At 41.2% G+C, this 20,599-nt stretch overlaps 4 protein-coding genes and 1 long non-coding RNA gene across 10 annotated transcripts; 4 read left to right on the top strand and 1 right to left on the bottom strand.

The window, feature by feature from the left end:
• The first annotated feature begins 678 nt into the window (after positions 1-678).
• LOC130528187 (5-hydroxytryptamine receptor 3C-like) lies at positions 679-5,912 on the top strand. 2 transcript variants are annotated; one of them, XM_057037235.1, is made up of 10 exons: positions 679-859; positions 933-1,020; positions 1,357-1,517; positions 1,723-1,767; positions 2,161-2,267; positions 2,403-2,572; positions 2,828-2,988; positions 3,400-3,610; positions 4,007-4,216; positions 4,498-5,912. In XM_057037235.1, the coding sequence occupies exons 2-10, from the start codon at positions 972-974 to the stop codon at positions 4,788-4,790; spliced, it is 1,407 nt and encodes a 468-aa protein (XP_056893215.1). In that variant the 5' UTR covers positions 679-859; positions 933-971; the 3' UTR covers positions 4,791-5,912. The 2 variants fall into 2 exon arrangements, with proteins under 2 accessions (XP_056893215.1, XP_056893214.1); XM_057037234.1 differs by lacking the exon at positions 679-859 and having other exon boundaries at positions 887-1,020; positions 4,498-5,911.
• Positions 5,913-6,147: 235 nt separating this feature from the next.
• On the top strand, positions 6,148-8,572 carry LOC130529061 (5-hydroxytryptamine receptor 3C). Its single transcript, XM_057038956.1, is given in 9 exon segments — positions 6,148-6,202; positions 6,349-6,506; positions 6,580-6,624; positions 6,695-6,804; positions 6,965-7,134; positions 7,203-7,363; positions 7,605-7,816; positions 7,818-8,176; positions 8,275-8,572. Coding segments are annotated over 9 exon segments (1,488 nt in total). The 3' UTR covers positions 8,493-8,572.
• Positions 8,573-9,140: 568 nt separating this feature from the next.
• Positions 9,141-13,218, top strand: LOC130528183 (5-hydroxytryptamine receptor 3C-like). 2 transcript variants are annotated; one of them, XM_057037226.1, is made up of 9 exons: positions 9,141-9,298; positions 9,917-10,077; positions 10,158-10,202; positions 10,342-10,448; positions 10,545-10,714; positions 10,790-10,950; positions 11,277-11,487; positions 11,935-12,150; positions 12,330-13,218. In XM_057037226.1, exons 1-9 carry the CDS (start codon positions 9,250-9,252, stop codon positions 12,638-12,640), a joined length of 1,431 nt encoding a protein of 476 aa, XP_056893206.1. In that variant the 5' UTR covers positions 9,141-9,249; the 3' UTR covers positions 12,641-13,218. The 2 variants fall into 2 exon arrangements, with proteins under 2 accessions (XP_056893206.1, XP_056893207.1); XM_057037227.1 differs by having other exon boundaries at positions 11,935-12,218; positions 12,330-12,582.
• A 286-nt stretch (positions 13,219-13,504) lies between these two features.
• On the top strand, positions 13,505-19,672 carry LOC130528186 (5-hydroxytryptamine receptor 3C-like). Of its 3 annotated transcripts, none has more exons than XM_057037232.1 (9): positions 13,505-15,784; positions 16,403-16,563; positions 16,644-16,688; positions 16,916-17,022; positions 17,119-17,288; positions 17,364-17,524; positions 17,949-18,159; positions 18,604-18,887; positions 18,992-19,672. In XM_057037232.1, the coding sequence occupies exons 1-9, from the start codon at positions 15,736-15,738 to the stop codon at positions 19,103-19,105; spliced, it is 1,302 nt and encodes a 433-aa protein (XP_056893212.1). In that variant the 5' UTR covers positions 13,505-15,735; the 3' UTR covers positions 19,106-19,672. The 3 variants fall into 3 exon arrangements, with proteins under 3 accessions (XP_056893212.1, XP_056893210.1, XP_056893211.1); XM_057037230.1 differs by having other exon boundaries at positions 15,487-15,784; positions 18,604-18,819; XM_057037231.1 differs by lacking the exon at positions 16,644-16,688 and having other exon boundaries at positions 15,489-15,784; positions 18,604-18,819.
• On the bottom strand, positions 17,949-18,744 carry LOC130528190 (uncharacterized). Of its 2 annotated transcripts, none has more exons than XR_008951232.1 (2): positions 18,578-18,744; positions 17,949-18,463 (listed from the first exon to the last, which is right to left on the bottom strand). It is a non-coding gene; the product is annotated as an uncharacterized LOC130528190 (long non-coding RNA). The 2 variants fall into 2 exon arrangements; XR_008951231.1 differs by having other exon boundaries at positions 18,548-18,744.
• Positions 19,673-20,599: the final 927 nt, after the last annotated feature.

Here is a 20,599-nt window from a genome sequence, read left to right on the forward strand (position 1 = left end):
GAAGAAAAAAAGCAAAGAAGTCAAACAAGTTGGAGTTTTATTGTTAAACGCTGTTTACTTTTACACCCATATTTGTGGAACTATCCAAACACTGTATTATCTTTAGCTGTATTTACAGATCAGGACAAAAAAGGCAGGAATTTTAAGTGAAAACTGCTCCAATTTCCAGATCCCATCTGGTGATATTGGATTAAACATACTAAAAAATTAATGTGCGGTCACAAAATCATTTATGCAGTCATTTCCTTGCAGAGACTGTTGATTGTTAACATGGACAATTTTGGATTGATTTCATCGTGTCCTAATTTAGGAATGAATTAGGATGACGTTCCTTTTGTTATGGAGCATTTGTTGGCAAGAGGCAACAATTTTGGCTTTGGTTGCATTGGCCTAAATACAAGGAATATAAACCACAGGAAGTATTTTTCCTTAAGGACCTAAATATATCTGGCATTTTGATTCTTACAATAAGTGAAAGCCATATGGAATCTGAATCAGTAGTTCCGTGGATGGAGTTTCATGCAAAATAAGAGGCCATGGAGGGGGTTGATGGAAACTGGTGTTGCAAGCCTCCTCCTTTTTCCAGTCATGCTTTTTCCAGTTTTACCACATCATGAAGACTGCTGTCCTCAAATGTGTGTCCCTAGCTTTTCCTAGTCCAGTTGAGTTTTCTTAAGCCAATAATCATCCTCCAACTGTATGACTGAGAACATTACTTGACATTACGAAGTTTACTCATTCAAATTAAGAAGTCATACCCAATACTGAATAAACGAGCTGCAGTTGTCACTGTCAAAACAGAAGACAACCTCGTTTGACTAGTTTTGAACAAACATCAAAAGGCATCTGTTTAAACAAGGTAAGTTACATAAACAGTCTAAACAGTCTAAGAACTTGAAGCCGATATGGCGATATGTTTTGACACTGACCAGGAAAAGTTTTGAAATGAATTTGAATGGACACCGGCCACGATGAAGAGTGCTGGCATCCTCATCATCATCTGGGTTTCGCTGCACAACGGTAAAATGAACATTTTATGCATTGTGAAATTCAAAATGGTTTTCGCAAAAAGACGTCAATGCTTTAAAAGATGTTACATTTAAGGACAATTTATTCTAATGTTTGAAACAAAAATTAATTCAATTCCAAGATTCTACATATATCTCTTATGATTTGTCCACAGAATACAACTTAAGAGCACACATAGAAATGCTTAATAATTGATATATCTGACAATGTCTCAGGGATAGCGCAACAAAACACACCTAGATTAGTCTACAATATGTAAAGTATGTATTTACTATTTATTGGGGTTTGCTGGAAATTCTCAGATCGTCACTCTTTTTCTAATGCCAGGCTTTGTGTGGACACTGAACTGCACCAATCCCACTCCTGAGGCTCTTTTTATCGCTCTCAAGGACGACCTGTTCTCAAAAAAGCTACATCGACCGGTGAAATCCATCAATAGTCCACTGCGGGTCAATATTGACATGACCGTGGTGGCAATTTTGAGTGTGGTGCGTGGCTTTGATACAGAAAGACCTTTTTCCAAGTACAGACAATCTATTTTTTATGTCCTTCAAAGGGACAAACTGTAACTGTAACTGGTTCATGATCGCTGCTGTGTAGTAATCAGGCTGCCGGTGTTAATCATGGTTTTACTGTCCTAAAATATACATATGTTCACTTTTCAAGCATTCATAAATAAATTTCATTTTCCAGCATGAAAAGGAGCAATCTTTGACGACATTCCTGTGGCAGGTTCTGGTAAGTTCCCCACTCAACCAGTACAATAATTAGGGTGATCACAGGTGTGTGATGATGCTAAACTGTTTCGCTGAGCTGATAGGTTCACTTTAAATGCTTGTTGGCTCCATTTGTCATCTGCTCCAACTTTCCAGAAGATTAGAATCACACTGACCGACCAGGATGTCAGTGTTGTAAATATAGTTGTATTATATAATAATATAAAAGTGTGCTGCCAGTAGTCTCATGCATCTACATGGGGGGGAATTTTTATCAGGCTCTGATAATAAGAATCAAAGCGAGGAAATTGCCAAACTCAGAGCAGTGGTTCTTCTAGACATCAGCATGTGTGTTGTTATCATATGGGACTGAATGTCATGGACTGCATCTCAAAATGTATTGTGTCTAATTAAGGAGTGGGACATAGATGGACTAAGCTGGGATGCAAAGGAATGTGGGACCCACAGAGTGTCTGTCCCCCGGGAGAAACTTTGGATCCCAGACATCCACATCACACAGTTGTGAGTAAGATCTGAGTTTCAGATGCACGACAAGAGGATTTACAGTGGCCGAGTAAATACTGGGGTTATAATAGAACCAAACAGAAATGCAATGTGACTGTCTGATTGAAATGATGTTATTGTGTCTCATTGCAGTATGGATGAAGATAAATCTCCACAAACCCCGTATGTCTACTTATACAACACAGGCCACGTTTATAATGACAGCCCACTCAGGGTAACCAGCACCTGCAAATTAGGAATCTACAGTTTCCCCTTTGACATCCAGAACTGCTCTCTAACCTTTGGATCTTACATTCATTTTGGTGAGCGGCTTCACAGGAAAATGCAAATTTCTCACCAACTTGACTGAGATTCCTTTGAATCTTTTTTACAGTTTCTCCTGATAATGAAATTATTTTTGGTCTACGTGCATCACAGCTCAGTGTGGGGAGAGGCGGTAGTAACAGTTAAGCTGTTACAAAAGAAATATGGAAATATGCAGAAAGCTTAGCTTTCAATCAGGTGTTTAACATGACTACATGCAGCACAGACAGACTGGGTGTGTTTCTTCGTTCTAGATACAGACATTGTGATGGTTCCATCTACAACATCTGCACAGATTCTGGAGGAGTCCAAACTTGTGGCACAAACTGATGGAGAATGGGAGCTCAGTGATATTGAAGTAGTTCCAGCTACTCTCGAGATAGCTGATGGCAAATACTCGCAGATCATATATCATGTATGTTGTTTCTCTTTTTTAAATCTTTAAACTAATATCACTGTCAAAAAATGTGTTATACAGTGTGATGAGCAAACCATCTGTTTTGCTGGGCCCCACAAGTTCAAAGGGGTGTTCTTTTGAGGGCAAAGAAATAGTTTTAAGGTTGAGGTGAGAACTGAGTTTAGGTGAAGGTTAGGGAGGGAGTTGGGATGCTCAGGCTCAGGAGTTGGGTAATGCATTATGTCTCTGAAAGATACAAATGTGAGGATGAATGTGTGTTATACTGACAGCCATTAACAAAAGTAATATTTATACATTCTTCTTTTTGAAATTACTGCTGTAAATACACGTTTATAAGAGGACACTGTCTCATTGATTCATGTGAAAAAGTAACATTAAACCCAACTAACTTGTGTTTTTTCCACCAAGTTAATCTTGAGACGCCGGCCAATCCTCTACGTGATTAACCTGATTTTGCCCAGCATCTTCCTCGTCACATTGGACGTCTTCAGCTTCCTTCTGCCTCCTCACTCAGTGGACCGCTCAGCCTTCAAGATGACGCTGATTCTGGGCTACACAGTCTTCCTGCTGCTCATGAATGACCTGCTGCCTGTCACTGGAAACGAAACGCCTCTCCTCAGTAACTGCTATACATTAGCCTCATTTTAGCCTCTCTGTAAGAAGACACTTTATGTAAAGGCAGTGATGATGTAGATATTTGATTACATCCAAATTCTAGCAAGCCATTTCAACTATCATTGTACGTGTAATAATTCATCCTGGGGGTGACTATAAGAGTGCGCCACAAGACTGACATGCATATTCTGTACATTTAACCTCCTTTTGTACTTCCGTATGTGCTGGTTGGCTGTCTAATTTTTCAAAATCACATGTTTCTTTCGGGATAATCTGCATTTTCTTCTTTTGCTCTTGTGATTGGGAAGCACGGTGCTGCTTCAAAATGAAAAAAAAATGCTTATGCTTTTCAGTTTGCAAATGAAATCCCAATTTATGTGCCTTTTCTGTTTCCCCACAGATGTTTTCTTCTCCATCAGTTTTGCCCTGATGGTGGCCAGCCTGTTGGCAACGCTGTTTGTCACCAATCTCTACTATCGTTCCAGTCACTTCGGCCCAGTCCCCCACTGGCTCCACACCCTCATGTTGAAATATGCCGTCATCCTTGTTTGTCTTCCTCCAAACAAAAGAACCAACCGTATCACAGTTTCTCTTCCCGAATACACTAAAGGTACGATCATAACTTGTTCTGTTTATATGGTGACAAACCCTGGGTATGTCTTGTTAAGCTGGTAGCGTTCATGATCATTTATGGTCTTGGCTACTGAGGCTGCAAAGAAGCAAATTTGAGTTATCGTCTAAATTCACTAAAACTACTCAAATGACAGATTTGTGATTTGAGTACGTCTCCCCCACCCCCACAAAAAAAAACACCTAAAATGTATGCTTGATACGTGATTAAGAAAATTCCTCGCACTCCATTGTTCATTCCTGTTCCTCGACACCATGCAGATGCTCCCACTGTCATCTGTTCACGAGACCTTCAGAGCCTCTCCACCGAGCCACCTTCAGTCATACCCCACGATGACGCTATCCTGACCGAGCTGAAAAAGCTGGCCAAGGACCTGTCAGCCATCCGCCTGCAGCTGGATAGTCACTTCCAGGAGAGCAAATCCTCACAGGAGTGGAAGATGATCAGCGCGGTCATCGACCGATTGATATTCGGCTTGTACATCGTCTTCATTTGCGTTAGTGTCACCATCATTTTAGTGATCTGGCACTTCAGCCGATACAGTACCCTCTAAGGTGGTGGGATGATTACACGGTCAAAAACAGACACAAACACAGACTTCACCAGGGTGGAGCTCACACCAGAAGGGAGGGAATCGATAGAAATCAGCTGAAATACTTATCACATGTGGACAAACCAGATCCTCCTCCCCCAGGAAATTTCTCCTTACGGAATAATTACCAGCACTGCGGCTCTTTGTTATACTGTAACAAGAGGCACGGTTCTGGCTTCAATAGTAACTGTATTGGTGATGAACAATAATAAATATATGACCAGAGCACCACACCCGGGACCACAAGAAAGGTATTGACAGATAGTATTAATTCAGTTCCATTATAGCGTGTTATTACATTTAGATGATAACATTTAAATAAATGTTCAACAGGTTTTGTATGATTTTGCTGACATATTTTTTTGTTCTCAGAAGTGTCTGACCCCACCTTTAACACCTTAATCTGTAAAGCCAAATTTAAGCATGTGATTGTGATCCAGGAGATCCATTAGGACCATCTTTGATCAAATGTAGTTCCTATACAGTTCAGTGATCCAGACACTGATGCATTTACAGTTATACTTAAAGTACAAATATCTAGACATTAAAATGAATATACTTCCCTATGACGAACCTCCCCAGCTTATTTCTTGGCAGTACAATACATCAGATTATATAATTTCCATGTTATCATTACCTGTTGCAGATACAAACACTTGTTTTTTATCCTTAAACAAACCGTATTTTTCCCCCCTAATCTAGCCGTCTTGTTTAAGTGGAGCAGCAAACAAATAGATCATTTACACATAAACACTAAACACTCAAAACACTAACAGTCAAAGGCACCCCTCAGGCTGTTTGCTGTCACTCATTGTCCTCCCATGTGTGCCCCAGGGCTCCATCCTGGGAGCCCCCCTCTTCATTTTCTACCTGCTTTCTTTTTCTTGTGTTCATTCATCTGTTTCTGTTTTTTACTGTCTGTTTCTTTTTAAATAAATACATAAATAAAATGATGACTAGAATTTTATTATTATTAGATGTGGTATTCTTAGTATTATTAAGAGAATTCTCAATTTAATTTAAAGTTTTTTTTGTGTTACTAATTTTCCATAAATATGTTGTTGGCTTTTTTTTGGTTTTGGTTTCTATTTTTTTACATGAAGAAAATACGGATATAACACAGTGTAAAGTTGTGTATCTCTGAGAATAGTGATGATTTCAACTCCCAGAGGCAGAGGTGTTGGAAAATAAGATGGGTGAGCGGTTATCAGAGGTGTAGAACAACAAGTTCTGCATGTGTGTGTGTGTGTGTGTGCTTTACAAATGAAAACTATGATGTCTGGATGGAGAGTTAATTTGGTGGATCAGAGCATCCAGGATGAGCATCTCTCAGCAGAGAATCATCATCTTCTCAGTTTTCTTCTCTATATCAGGTATGCCGATACTTTGTCTTTAGTATTTTGTGTTAGAAATGGAGCAGATTGTCGAAATTATTGTTAAAAAGAATCTTTCCTACTGGTATTTTGTTGTGTGTAGAGACCGTTTTACATTTTGGTTTTACAACCTTTGTTTCGTTCAGTGTGTCTGTGTAAACTGACCTGTAAGGAGGGACATAGCGGACCCACTTATGAGTCTCTGCAGGCTGTGTTTGACCGCCAAGCCTTCAGACCAGCCGTCAACCTCAGTAACCCCACGGTAGCCAACATCTCCTTCACCCTGTATGCTGTCCTGGGCGTGGTGAGTGGTAGGAATCCGGTCAGACATTAACTTTAATCCAAATCAAACTTTATTTCTGTTTTCTGTATTCTAGAATGAGAAAACTCAGATCCTCTCCACATTTTTGTGGTTGCGACTGGTGAGTGGCAGCGACGGACTTTTTTGTAAAAAGCCCAGTGATGCATTTTCATTGGTTTGTCTCACATCAGTATTGGCACCACGAGTTTCTGGTTTGGGATCCAGATCAGTGTGATGGCGTCACCAAGATTTCTCTTCCCATAAAGCATCTCTGGTCTCCGGATATCATCGTTTATGAGTTGTAAGTCGCTTTACAGACTTTACAGTCGCTTTACTGAAACTGCAAAATTGGATTGTATCAAATTCCATATCTTAAACGAATTAAACACATGAGCCAACTTTTTTTTCTCTGGCATAAATGTCCCTGATTGTTTTTAACCATGATTGTTTTTAACCATCAGTGTGGATGATGACGTTTCTCAGGCGTGTCCGTACGTCTACGTGAACCACACAGGTCACATTCGCTGGGATCGGATGTTGCGTCTTGTCTCAGCCTGCAACCTGGAAATCTTCAGTTTTCCCTTTGATGTGCAGAATTGCACCTTTACCTTTGGCTCCTACATGCACACCAGTAAGAGAAAAAATATTTAGAGGATGTAAAAAGGAAACATAAATGTGCAGTTACTATTTATTTCTCAGTAAAGGATGTAAGGGTCAGTCCAGCTTTGACATTTGAGGAGATGTCAAAGAACTCAAAGCGTTACCTGGAAGCCAGTGGGGAATGGGAGCTGGTGGACATACTGGGAGAGACTTCCATCCTTCAGTTTGGGATCGATGAGTGGGACATCATAACCTTCTGGGTGAGGGATAAAGAGAATATGCCTGTATGCCTATATGCCTATGTGATAATTTATGACCTTCACCAGAGAGGTTATCTGAAGCTGTAGTTTTCAACCTAGTACAACAAGGCTATCCAGCAGGCTTCGTAGGACTGAGATGATGACCCCTGTTCTACAGACTACAGTTAAATAAAAGGTTAAAGACTTTAAACCATGGCTGTCAGAACCCAACATCCCTGCTCTGAACTGTTTTTGTCGTTAGGTGGTCATCAAGCGTCGGCCAGTCCTCTACGTGGTGAACCTGCTGATCCCCAGCTCTTTCCTCATGCTCATCGACATCCTGTCCTTCTACCTGCCTCCACACAGCGTTGACCGCGCCTCCTTCAAGATGACCCTCATTCTGGGCTACACCGTCTTCCTGCTCATCATGAACGACCTGTTGCCCAGCACAGCCAATGGCACGCCCATCATAGGTCGGAGGAAGAGGATCTGGTGTCTCCAGAGCACCCTGGTGGCAGTTGGATATCACTCACACGTGTCCTCACTCTGTCAGTACAGGTATCTATTTCTCCGTGTGTCTGGCCCTCATGGTCATCAGCCTGCTGGAAACAGTGATCATTACGAACGTGCTCCACCACAGCTCCATGAAATATCAGCAGGTTCCAAATTGGGTGAGGGTGATCATCCTCAGACACATAGCCAGGTTCATCTGCTACAAATGGCCACAGGATGCCCAAGAGAAGGATACATCTGACAATGTAAATGATGGTTCTGGGCTGCGGGTCATGCAGCCGACCAGCCAGACTCCTGCTCAGCAGCCAGTCAGTCCCCGAGGTGATAACGCCTTGGTCCCCACCTCCAAAAATAAACATTTCTGACGAAAATACATTATACTAATTCCTGCCTAACCCAAGACGCAAATTCATGTCCAGGTACAGCTGCTGTTCCAGAACTTCAACAGATATGCCAGTATCTGGACCAGCTTCATGTCCACGTCACCTCTCTACAGAAGGAGAGTGAGCTACGGGACCAGTGGTGCCACGTGGGGTATATCCTGGACTTTCTCCTCTTTCGTATCTACCTGCTACTGATCTCTTGTTATGCTTTGGTCATCATCTTCATGTGGTGTGTGTGGATCACTCAGTCCTGACTGAGCACAGTTTAAATGTGAACCAAATCTATGACTGCCCAGCTGCACTTTTTTTTATTTTGATTTATCTTTTTTTTAATTTGGGGGAATTTTTTGAGCTGTGTTTGTCTCCTGTAAAATGTTAGGAAACAAAAGCCAAGTAGTTACAGATGTTAGGCTCTTTTCATGCTATGGAGAACTATGTGTGTTCAGCCCAGCTAGCTACATTGCAAAGTTTATAATGCCTGCGAGCTGAATTTTATGCTAAAACCTCCATAATGCAACTCCTTCTGCACCATGTTTAAATACATTATTCAGCCGTTGTGACACAAAATGCTGGCATGACTGATCACTGATCAGTTGATATTTATGTGCTATAATTAGAGCAATTAATAAACTATGGTTTTTATTTTGATTGCAATGCCTGATTGAAAATGGTATAAATACACATACATGTGTGTGTATATATATATATACACACACACAAAAATATATATATACACATACACACACACATGAGTGTGCGCATATATACATATATCGCACATATACCTATATGTACGTGCGTGCGTGCGTGCATGCATGCGTGCGTGCCTGCGTGTTACTGTCAAAATACGCTGAGGACAGTCTCAGAGGAGAGTCAATATTAGTCCTGTATTAGTCAATATTAGTCAGTGAGGCATTACAGGCATCATCGTGATACTTTTTCATTTCTCTGGCGTCCTTTAATACAAGTGTTCAGCGTAATGAAATGTGATTAAGAACTGAACCAAGACCAATGACGGCCAAAGGACAACTCAGATCATTCTGTTTCATGCTGATCCAGGGTGAGTCACATAGTATTGTCCAAAATAGTGTTTTATTTGAGAAATTACTCCAATAAATACTATAAAATACTGGTTGATAAATGGTTTTAAAAATCAAAATACCTGTTTTATCAGAATTTCTTTCTTCCCAATTTATTGGAAATTGAGCATGCTGATTCAATTTGGAGTAAAATTTATAGAATTCATCATAATTATAACTCTCTACAATTTATTCCTATTTAGGCTGCTTTATACTACTTTAACCAGGCTCAATAGCTTACAAAGCGGATGGAAATAAACTCAAATGTGTCTACTTTTACATTGAGTTAAAAAACAGCAGGTAATGGTGGCAAGAACCCTCCAATAAACCTTCAGTTAAATTTAAAATTCTGTAAGAACCAGCCTGCTTTTATACTTTTCTTTGAAAACAAATGAAGGAACTAAAAATCAAATAATTGTAAATAGTTGTCCAGTAAATAGAGATATCACAAGGTCTAATGAGAAATCAGAAGGTTTCTGCTAACATGATGAATAAAACACGTAGAATCTTCCATGGTTGCCGCCTAAAGACAAAACCTGCCTGAGCATGATTATTGTACAATAAAAGTTATCTCCCATATTTCTGATCCTGCTCCTCAGGTTATGGTGCCATGCTGAACTGCACCAGCCCGACCCCCAGATCTCTGGTTGCGGCCCTGGAAAAAGATCTGTTTCCGTACCGTCAGGTCCGTCCCGTGAAGGACTTTTCATCTCCTCTCAACATCACCTTGGATATAACTGTGGTGGGAGTTTTGGGAGTGGTGAGTCCTCACACTAGCCTTCACTTTTTTCTTATAAGACAGATGTTGCTCTGACTATTTATCGATTGCTTCCCTCACAGGACCCAATATCCCAAACCCTGACCATGCTTATCTGGCAGGTTCTGGTAGGTTTTCAGTGATAAATCCCTTTATAGGGTCAACCAGCTTTATAGCTTACCTTGTCTAATGTGCTTCCTTCTGTTATATAGTTTCTGCATGTGACATGTTTTACATGATTTATCTTTCTGCTATTGCTTGATGCAGGAATGGGATATTGACGGACTGAGCTGGGATGTGCAAGAATGTGGAACTGAAAAAGTTTCTGTGCTTCGTGAGAGAATTTGGGTCCCAGATGTGCACATTGCAGAGTTGTAGGTTAAAAAAACGATTGCTTGTTTTTGTGTTGTTACTAATTAATATTGGATTTTTTTTCCCATTTATTCCCTCAATTTCTGTTTTTTCCCCAGCATGGAAGAGGACCAATCTCCGAGAACTCCTTATGTGTACTTATACAACACGGGTGGTGTATTCGATGACAGACCCATCAGGGTGGTCAGCTCCTGCAAACTAGACATCTACACTTTTCCCTTCGACATCCAAAACTGCACTCTGACCTTTGGGTCCTATGTGCATTTCGGTGAAACTTCATGAATATATCAGAAAGTCTGAGGTTTGTTGTTAATTCTAATCATTGAGCTCTTTGTTTTTAAAGCTTCAGAGATCAGAATGAGCCAAGGCTCAACAGCTGAGGACATCCTGCAGGAGTCCAGAGAGGTGTTTGAGACAAACGGGGAGTGGGATCTTGCAGACATTCAAGCAGTACCTTTCACTCTTTCGCTGGGAGAAGATGATTACTCGGAGATTAAATATTTTGTAAGTATCTATTGCAGAACATCATCATCAAAAACAATATCCCAGACTGTACAATGATTACATGAAGCTTCATGATGCTCAAACATCCAGTGTGTGTGTGTGTGTGTGTGTGTGTGTGTGTGTATGTGTGGGTGTGTTTTGGAGGTGGGATCACACCTAGTGGCTACAAGACATATAGACTTACCACCTCTAGGGTGATGGGAAGTCCTTGGCCATCCGTAACCATATTCTTGCCTGGGACGAGATTATAGTCTGAAAAAGATAAAAAATTTAAGACTTTCAAATAGAACTGAGCTGTGACTAAAGTGTGTCTCTGCCACCAAAAGCTCATCCTGAGGCGTAAACCCCTCAACTATGTGGTGAACCTGCTGATCCCCAGCTGCTTCCTCGTCACAATCGACATCTTTAGCTTCATGTTGCCCCCCCACAGTGTTGACCGCTCCTCCTTCAAGATGACCCTCATCCTGGGTTATACCGTCTTCCTGCTCATCATGAACGACCTGCTGCCCGTCACCGGGAACCAGACGCCTCTGATCAGTGAGTTTTTAACAGTTTTAATGGAAAACTTTTGAGTTTGTCATGTAGTGATGAGGGAGCCAGTCTTAAAACCTCTCTGGTTTGATGAACACCTTCTCCTTCCACAAACATAAAAATGTTGATGTATGCAGAGGGAGGTGGCTGCCGGTATCAATCAAACAAGCAAACCAAAAAAAAACCACAGAATGTTCACAGCAACAGTTACATCCATCCTTCAGGGGACAGAGCGTCAGGTTGTTACCGGGGCCAGGTAGGGTCAGAGTTCAGGGGGTGGACTGCTCCAAAAGAGCTCCAACAGGAGGTCCAGCAATTTTAGAACAAATAAAGGTGGAGACGGTGAACACACTCTTGATGAAAGGATAATGAAAGGGTGTGTAATGTGTCTTCTCACCTGTCTCTCATTCTCTCTGGAGAATGTTACAGATTGTCCACCCTTGTGTCTTACAGACGTCTTCTTCTCTGTCAGCCTGGCTCTGATGGTGGCCAGCCTGCTGGAGACTGTTTTAATCACTCATATCCAGTTAAGTTCCTCCCACGGTGCCATCCCCGACTGGCTCAGGACCCTGGTGCTACAGTATATGGCCATCTTGGTTTGTCTCCCTCCATTAAAGAAGAAGAGGACAGTCACTGTCTTCCTCAACCCATCAGCTACTGGCACAGGAGGTAAATTCTTATTATTCACAAAGACAGTGAAGAGGATTGCATCTGTCCCTGATGGACTCATTCTGTGGGTGTGTAAAACAGTTGAGCAATTTAAGTCTGAACTCTTTTTTAACATATAGTTTCATAAGTATTACAATAAACGTCTTCACATTCAAACAGGCTGATGTTTGTTTTCTTAGTCTCAGAACCAGCTTCGTCTGTTGCCGGCGTCGTCTCTGTCAGAGGCCCTCAGGAACTGTCAGACGCTTCTCCTGCGGAAAAGACGACCCAGGACTCAGTTTTGGAGGAACTGAGGAAGCTGAGCCGACATCTCGCCGCCATCCGCGTCCAGGTGGACAAACACTTCCAGGGGAACCCCTCGATGCAGGAATGGGAGATGATCGGGAGGGTGGTAGACCGTTTCCTCTTTGGTCTTTACATCATCTTCATCACAGTCACCTTCATCACCATCATTGCCATCTGGATCTGGAATAATTCATATGCAGCTTGAGTTGGACATTTATCTAATGTTGACACTAACAGTCCCGGTCAAACAATTACACAAGTTTACAAAAACACAAGATCACTGCTAATACTCACTCACTCACTTTCTACCGCTTGTTCCTCCACTGAAGGTCACGGGGGGACTGGAGCCTATCCCAGCTCAATGGGCGGAGGCAGGGTACACCCTGGACTGGACGCCAGTCAATCGCAGGGCTAACACATATAGACAAACAACCATTCTCTCTCACACTCACACCTACGGGCAATTTTAGAGTTTCCAATTAGCCTAATCCCCAATCACGCATGTCTTTGGACTGTGGGAGGAAGCCAGAGTACCCGGAGACAACCCACGCAGGCACAGGGAGAAGATGCAAACTCCACAACTCCCCAATCAATCCCAACCGGGGATCGAACCCGGGGCCTTCTTGCTGTGAGGCCACAGTGCTAACCAGCACACCACCGTGCCGCCCTCACTGCTAATAATAACAGTAATATAAGATTTTACAATTTACACCAACCAAAATATTTTTTGGACATTTATTTGTATGTGAGTTCTGAACAAACCTTAAATACTGAGCTATAAATATTTGACATTATGGATATGTAATTAAAGACGTTAATACATATGTTTCAATGGATTGACATCATTATATAAAATTTTTCCTCTCACAGTAAGGTGGCTCAGAAGTCGAATAGAAAATTACATTCATGAAACAGAAAGAAAGTTTTTTTTACATTTACAACAATAAAGTTTGAAACAAATTTTTTTTAAAAACTTTTTTTTCATTTTACAAAAAAAATGACAAAAATAAAAAAAACTTGAAAAAAAAAAAAAATTCCCATAAACTTTTAAAAATGATTAAACATTTTTTTAAATCATTGAACATTTTTATAGACTCTAAATTGAATTATCAAAGAAGAGAAATTCGACAGAAATGGATGACCGGAAGTGACCTGGAAGTTATATCGGTCCAAATTTGTCCTATTTGTTAATTTTCTTTAGCGATGGTAAAAGTGTTCTGTGAATTGCGAATTTCTTTCATCCCAGTTTTTTTATTTTTTTTTTATTTAAATTTGTTTGGTTTGTGTAACAAAATACTTTGTGGAGGTGTTCATTGTGCATGGTGGCATTGGCTCCATGGACAACTATGTCATGTGTTTGTAACAAAAAATCCAGCTACGAGTAAGGAATGTACCGTAGTTAGGTTGCTGCTCTCAGCGTGTAAACGTACTCTAAGGTATCCCTGGAGGAGTTCCAGCTTAGTGAAGTCTGTCAATCCATGGAAATAGGCCATGAGTCCCTCTATTGTCAGCAGAGGGTAACGGTCTGGTATTATGGTATTGTATACTGCTCTGAGATTGACAGATGTGCAGCCTGCTTTCTTTGAGACCACCAGTTTTGGTACCCATGGTGGCGCATTTACCTGCTCTATGATGTACAGCATGCGCCATAGCTCAGCTGAGATGCCATTGCACAGGTCAAAGCAGTTGGACCATGGGAGGTATGTTAGTGTCCACCACAGGCTGATAAGCAAATCCCGTGGGCAGCCCAGCCTGTTGACCAAGACCTATGCTGTTGAATATATCAAGACCCAGCAGGTTGGCTCCATAGTGCAACATGCTGAATATGAAGGCTGGTAGAGCCTTTCCACATAGCACAATGGCAGCTGGAGTGAGCCAACAATGCCAATTTCACAGTTGCTGGTATGGTGATGACCCAACCTGTTCCCCCTGCCCAACTCCAGCGACTCTCAAACACATTTGGACCAGTTGTAAAGCCAACCTCCAACAAATCCACTACATCTGAAGGAACAACCAGGTCCGCAGGAGCCTTGCCACAGCTCTTGGGAGCAACAGGAATACCGCCAACCCCTCACAACCAACTCCGTCATGGCTCAACCTTTCAGCTGAGAGGGACAGAAAAGGCCAAACCATTATCCCCCTACATAAATCAAAAGCCGGACAGCAAGCAAAGCCCAGGAATGAAAGATGGTAGTCACAATTAGTCAGCAACAAATCTTTCCACCTGAGATTGCAGTCACCACCCTTAGGCTAGATTTCACTGAAGTCTGTTTATTTCACAGAGCTTACACTCCCATAAGAGAATGCAATATAAGAGGCAAATGAGTGCAAAAAACTGCATTAACTGGCAGCAGACACATAATGAGGATGGAATGCTAAAATCTATCCTGTTCAGGGGGATGCAGAGGGTTTGTGGCTTCTTCCACCATCAGATTGCTAAAAGACCTTGGCATACAATGTCTGTGACAGTCAATTAGATCGGTCTCTAAAGCAGTCAAATGATGCAGTCAGTTGATATGGATAAAGGGGAAGGACTCTTGTTGGGCTCAAAGAGCATCAACATGATCTGATCACTAATCACCCTGATCCCCCATTTGGGAATCCAGGTAGCAATGCCTTAGGAATAGGGTGAACACAGTATGCTGTCAGGTCTAGGCTTGACTGCGGGAACAGTATGTCCCCACACTCCATAAACAATCAGGCTTTTCTCATGCTTTGGCTTAGGACACAAGCTCATGTTTGATCAACCTGTAGCTGGCCACCTTTGATGAGGGTGTATGAGTGTTGAAAGGCTGAAACACTGCAACACTGCATGACTCAAAGGGAAACTACTGATGATGTTTCATGAAATTTAAAGCTTTACCACATCAGAGATAAAGCTCTCACATTACTCATAACATCAAGGCAAGCCTTAAATAAAAACCATCGATTGGCACATTGGACAGTTAGGGTTTAGGGTTAGGCTTAGTGAAGCCTTATTGCAAAAATGACAGCTTTTCATCTGAGGATGTGGCAGTGAAGACAGGACAACTATCAAAGTCTCACCATGAATTAACAATGTTGTTCTAACATTTGTGTGCAGTTTTCAATCTTCCTCAGAATTCACAAGATTGATTTAGTCTAATGCAGGGTTGGACCATTCAAAGCAAATAAGACATGGAGAAGATTTTTAGATAGTCAATATTAGCCAGTGAGGCATTACAGGCATCATCATAAAACTTTTCATTTCTCTGGTGTCCTTTCTGATGAGCTTTCAGTTTACGGTGTCCTGAAATGTGATTAAGAACTGAACCAAGACCAATGATGACCAAAGGACAATTCAGATTTTTCTGTTTCATGCTGATCCAGGGTGAGTCACATAGTATTGTCCAAAATAGTGTTTTATTTGAGAAAATACTCCAATAAATACTATAAAATACTGGTTGATAAATGGTTTTAAAAATCAAAATACCTGTTTTATCAGAATTTCTTTCTTCCCAGTTTATTGGAAATTGAGCATGCTGATTCAATTTGGAGTAAAATTTATAGAATTCATCATAATTATAATCCTCTACAATTTATTCCTATTTAGGCTGCTTCATACTACTTTAACCAGGCTCAATAGCTTACAAAGCGGATGGAAATAAACTCAAATGTGTCTACTTTTACATTGAGTTAAAAAACAGCAGGTAATGGTGGCAAGAACCCTCCAATAAACCTTCATTTAAATTTAAAATTCTGTAAGAACCAGCCTGCTTTTATACTTTTCTTTGAAAACAAATGAAGGAACTAAGAATCAAATAACTGTAAATAGTTGTCCAGTAAATAGAGATATCACAAGGTCTAATGAGAAATCAGAAGGTTTCTGCTAACATGATGAATAAAACACGTAGAATCTTCCATGGTTGCCGCCTAAAGACAAAACCTGCCTGAGCATGATTATTGTACAATAAAAGTTATCTCCCATATTTCTGATCCTGCTCCTCAGGTTATGGTGCCATGCTGAACTGCACCAGCCCGACCCCCAGATCTCTGGTTGCGGCCCTGGAAAAAGATCTATTTCCGTACCGTCAGGTCCGTCCCGTGAAGGACTTTTCATCTCCTCTCAACATCACCTTGGATATAACTGTGGTGGGAGTTTTGGGAGTGGTGAGTCCTCACACTAGCCTTCACTTTTTTCTTATAAGACAGATGTTGCTCTGACTTTTTGACAATTGTTTCCCTCACAGGACCTAATATCCCAAACCCTGAACATGCTTATCTGGCAGGTTCTGGTAGGTTTTCAGTGATAAATCCCTTTACAGGGTCAACCAGCTTTATAGCTTACCTTATCTAATGTGCTTCCTTCTGTTATATAGTTTCTGCATGTGACATGTTTTACATGATTTACAGGATCAACCAGCTTTATAGCTTACCTTATCTAATGTGCTTCCTTCTGTTATATAGTTTCTGCACGTGACATGTTTTACATGATTTATCTTTCTGCTATTGCTTGATGCAGGAATGGGATATTGACGGACTGAGCTGGGATGTGCAAGAATGTGGAACTGAAAAAGTTTCTGTGCTTCGTGAGAGTATTTGGGTCCCAGATGTGCACATTGCAGAGTTGTAGGTTACAAAAATGTTTGGTTGTTTTTGTGTTGTTACTAATTAATATTGGATTTTTTTCCCATTTATTCCCTCAATTTCTGTTTTTTTCCCCAGCATGGAAGAGGACCAATCTCCGAGAACTCCTTTTGTGTACTTATACAACACGGGTGGTGTATTCGATGACAGACCCATCAGGGTGGTCAGCTCCTGCAAACTAGACATCTACACTTTTCCCTTCGACATCCAAAATTGCACTCTGACCTTTGGGTCCTATCTGCATTTCGGTGAAACTTCATGAATATATCAGAAGGTCTGAGCTTTGTTGTTAATTCTAATCATTGAGCTCTTTGTTTTTAAAGCTTCAGAGATCAGAATGAGCCAAGGCTCAACAGCTGAGGACGTCCTGCAGGAGTCCAGAGAGGTGTTTGAGACAAACGGGGAGTGGGACCTTGCAGATATTGAAATAGCTCCTGTCACCCTCTCGCTGGGCAAAGATGATTACTCGAAGATCAAATATTTTGTAAGTATCTATTGCAGAACATCATCATGGAAAACAATATCCAAGACTGCACACTGATTACATGAAGCTTCATGACGCTCAAACATCCAGTGGGCGTAAGTTTTGGCACCATCTAGTGGAGAGAAGACTTGGACTTGGGATGTCCCAGGCCATCTGTAACCATTTTGTTGACTGGGGCTGGATTATAGTCTATAAAAAGGGAGGTGCCAGGACACATTCATAGCTCCCCTTGAGTAAGGTACTGAACCACCCAAATGCTCACATAGGGCCCTGCAATGACGCCTTGCAGGGCTGTACCCTGCCCTACCCATGCAGCTGCAATAGGCTCCTGCTGCCTCCCAAGACCCTGGTAGGGATAAAACGGTCAAGAAAAGACCTATTAATGGCGACTAAGTTGACAAAAGTGTGTCTCTTCCACCAAAAGCTCATCCTGAGGCGTAAACCCATCAACTATGTGGTGAACCTGCTGATCCCCAGCTGCTTCCTCGTCACAATCGACATCTTTAGCTTCATGTTGCCCCCCCACAGTGTTGACCGCTCCTCCTTCAAGATGACCCTCATCCTGGGTTATACCGTCTTCCTGCTCATCATGAACGACCTGCTGCCCGTCACCGGGAACCAGACGCCTCTGATCAGTGAGTTTTTAACAGTTTTAATGGAAAACCTTTAAGTTTATCATGTAGTGATGAGGGAGCCAGTCTTAAAACCTCTCTGGTTTGATGAACACCTTCTCCTTCCACAACAGAAAATAGTTGATGTATGCAGAGGGAGATGGCTTCCGGCATCAATCAAACAAACAAACCAAAAAAACCACAGAATGTTCACAGCAACAGTTACATCCGTCCTTCAGGGGACAGAGCGTCAGGTTGTTACCGGGGCCGGGTAGGGTCAGAGTTCAGGGGGTGGACTGCTCCAAAAGAGCTCCAACAGGAGGTCCAGCTATTTTAGAACAAATAAAGGTGGAGACGGTGAACACACTCTTGATGGAAGGATAATGAAAGGGTGTGTAATGTGTCTTCTCACCTGTCTCTCATTCTCTCTGGAGAATGTTACAGATTGTCCACCCTTGTCTCTTACAGACGTCTTCTTCTCTGTCAGCCTGGCTCTGATGGTGGCCAGCCTGCTGGAGACTGTTTTAATCACTCATATCCAGTTAAGTTCCTCCCACGGTGCCATCCCCAACTGGCTCAGGACCCTGGTGCTACAGTATGTGGCCATCTTGGTTTGTCTCCCTCCATTAAAGAAGAAGAGGACAGTCACTGTCTTCCTCAACCCATCAGCTACTGGCACAGGAGGTAAATTCTTATTATTCACAAAGACAGTGAAGAGGATTGCATCTGTCCCTGATGGACTCATTCTGTGGGTGTATAAAACATTTGAGCAGCTGAACTCTTTTTTAACATATAGTTTCATAAGTATTACAATAAACGTCTTCACATTCAAACAGGCTGATGTTTGTTTTCTTAGTCTCAGAACCAGCTTCGTCTGTTGCCGGCGTCGTCTCTGTCAGAGGCCCTCAGGAACTGTCAGACGCTTCTCCTGCGGAAAAGACGACCCAGGACTCAGTTTTGGAGGAACTGAGGAAGCTGAGCCGACATCTCGCCGCCATCCGCGTCCAAGTGGACAAACACTTCCAGGGGAACCACTCGATGCAGGAATGGGAGATGATCGGGAGGGTGGTAGACCGTTTCCTCTTTGGTCTTTACATCATCTTCATCACAGTCACCTTCATCACCATCACTGCCATCTGGATCTGGAATAACTCATATGCAGCTTGAGTTGGACATTTATCTAATGTTGACACTAACAGTCCCGGTCAAACAATTACACAAGTTTACAAAAACACAAGATCACTACTAATAATAACAGTAATTTAAGATTTTACAATTTACACCAAACAAAATATTTTTTGGACATTTATTTGTATGTGATTGTATAAAAAACAATTTATTAACATGTGTTGAATGCGACATTTATATGAAGCTAATGATTGCTTTAATGTGCAAAGTGGCTACATGTCCACCAGGGGAAGCCATGAGATGACGCTTTGCCTGGTTGCTATGGAGTTCTGAACAAACTTTAAATGCTGAGCTCTAAATATTTGACATTATGGATATGTAATTAAAGATGTTAATACATATTTTTCAATGGACTGAGATCATTGTATCATATTTTTCCTCTCACAGTAAGGTGGCTCAGAAGGCGAATACAAAATAACATTCAACAAACAAAAAAAAGAAAGATTTTTTTTTACATTTCCAACAAGGTTTGAAACACACTTTTTTTTTTAAATTTCATTGAAAAATGTTTTTACAAAAAGAAAAAAACTTTACTTTTAAAAACAAATTCCCATAAACTTTTAAAAATGATGAAATAATTTTACAAATCATTGAACATTCTTACAGACTCTAAAATGAAATTTTAAAGAGGAGAAATTTGACAGAAATGGATGACTGGAAGTGATCTGGAAGTTATATCAGTGCAAATTTGTCCTATTTGTTAATTTTCATTAGCGATGGTAAAAGTGTTCTGCGAATTGTGAATTTGTTTCATCCCATTTTTCTTAAAAAAATAAAATAATTTAAATTTGTTTAAATTGCATGACTCAAAGGGAAACTACTGATGATGTTTCATGAAATTTAAAGCTTTACCGCATCAGAGATAAAGCTCTCACATTACTCATAACATCAAGGCAAGCCTTACATAAAAACCATCGATTGGCACATTGGACAGTTAGGGTTAGGGTTAGGGTTAGGGTTAGGGTTTAAGTTTTCGGGTTAGGGTTAGGGTTTAAGGCAGGCATGTCCAAAGTCCGGCCCGGGGGCCAATCACGGCCCGCGGTAAGATTTCATATGGCCCGCAACTTCAGTCTTACAATGTATTATTTATGGCCCGCTGGCACTAACAGAATAATTAAATCACTAAAATGTAATTCCTCCTTTCTTGTAGATCTTGTAAAAGACAAGAGCAAAATTTACTTGTTTTAAACTTGAATGATAACAGACAACTTTGCATTACATTTATCAAACTCATGGAAATTTAAGGTATTCCATACAGTTCAGTGTTCAATGTTAT

Source organism: Takifugu flavidus, chromosome 7 (assembly GCF_003711565.1).
Source record: "Takifugu flavidus isolate HTHZ2018 chromosome 7, ASM371156v2, whole genome shotgun sequence".
Lineage (NCBI taxonomy): Eukaryota > Metazoa > Chordata > Actinopteri > Tetraodontiformes > Tetraodontidae > Takifugu > Takifugu flavidus.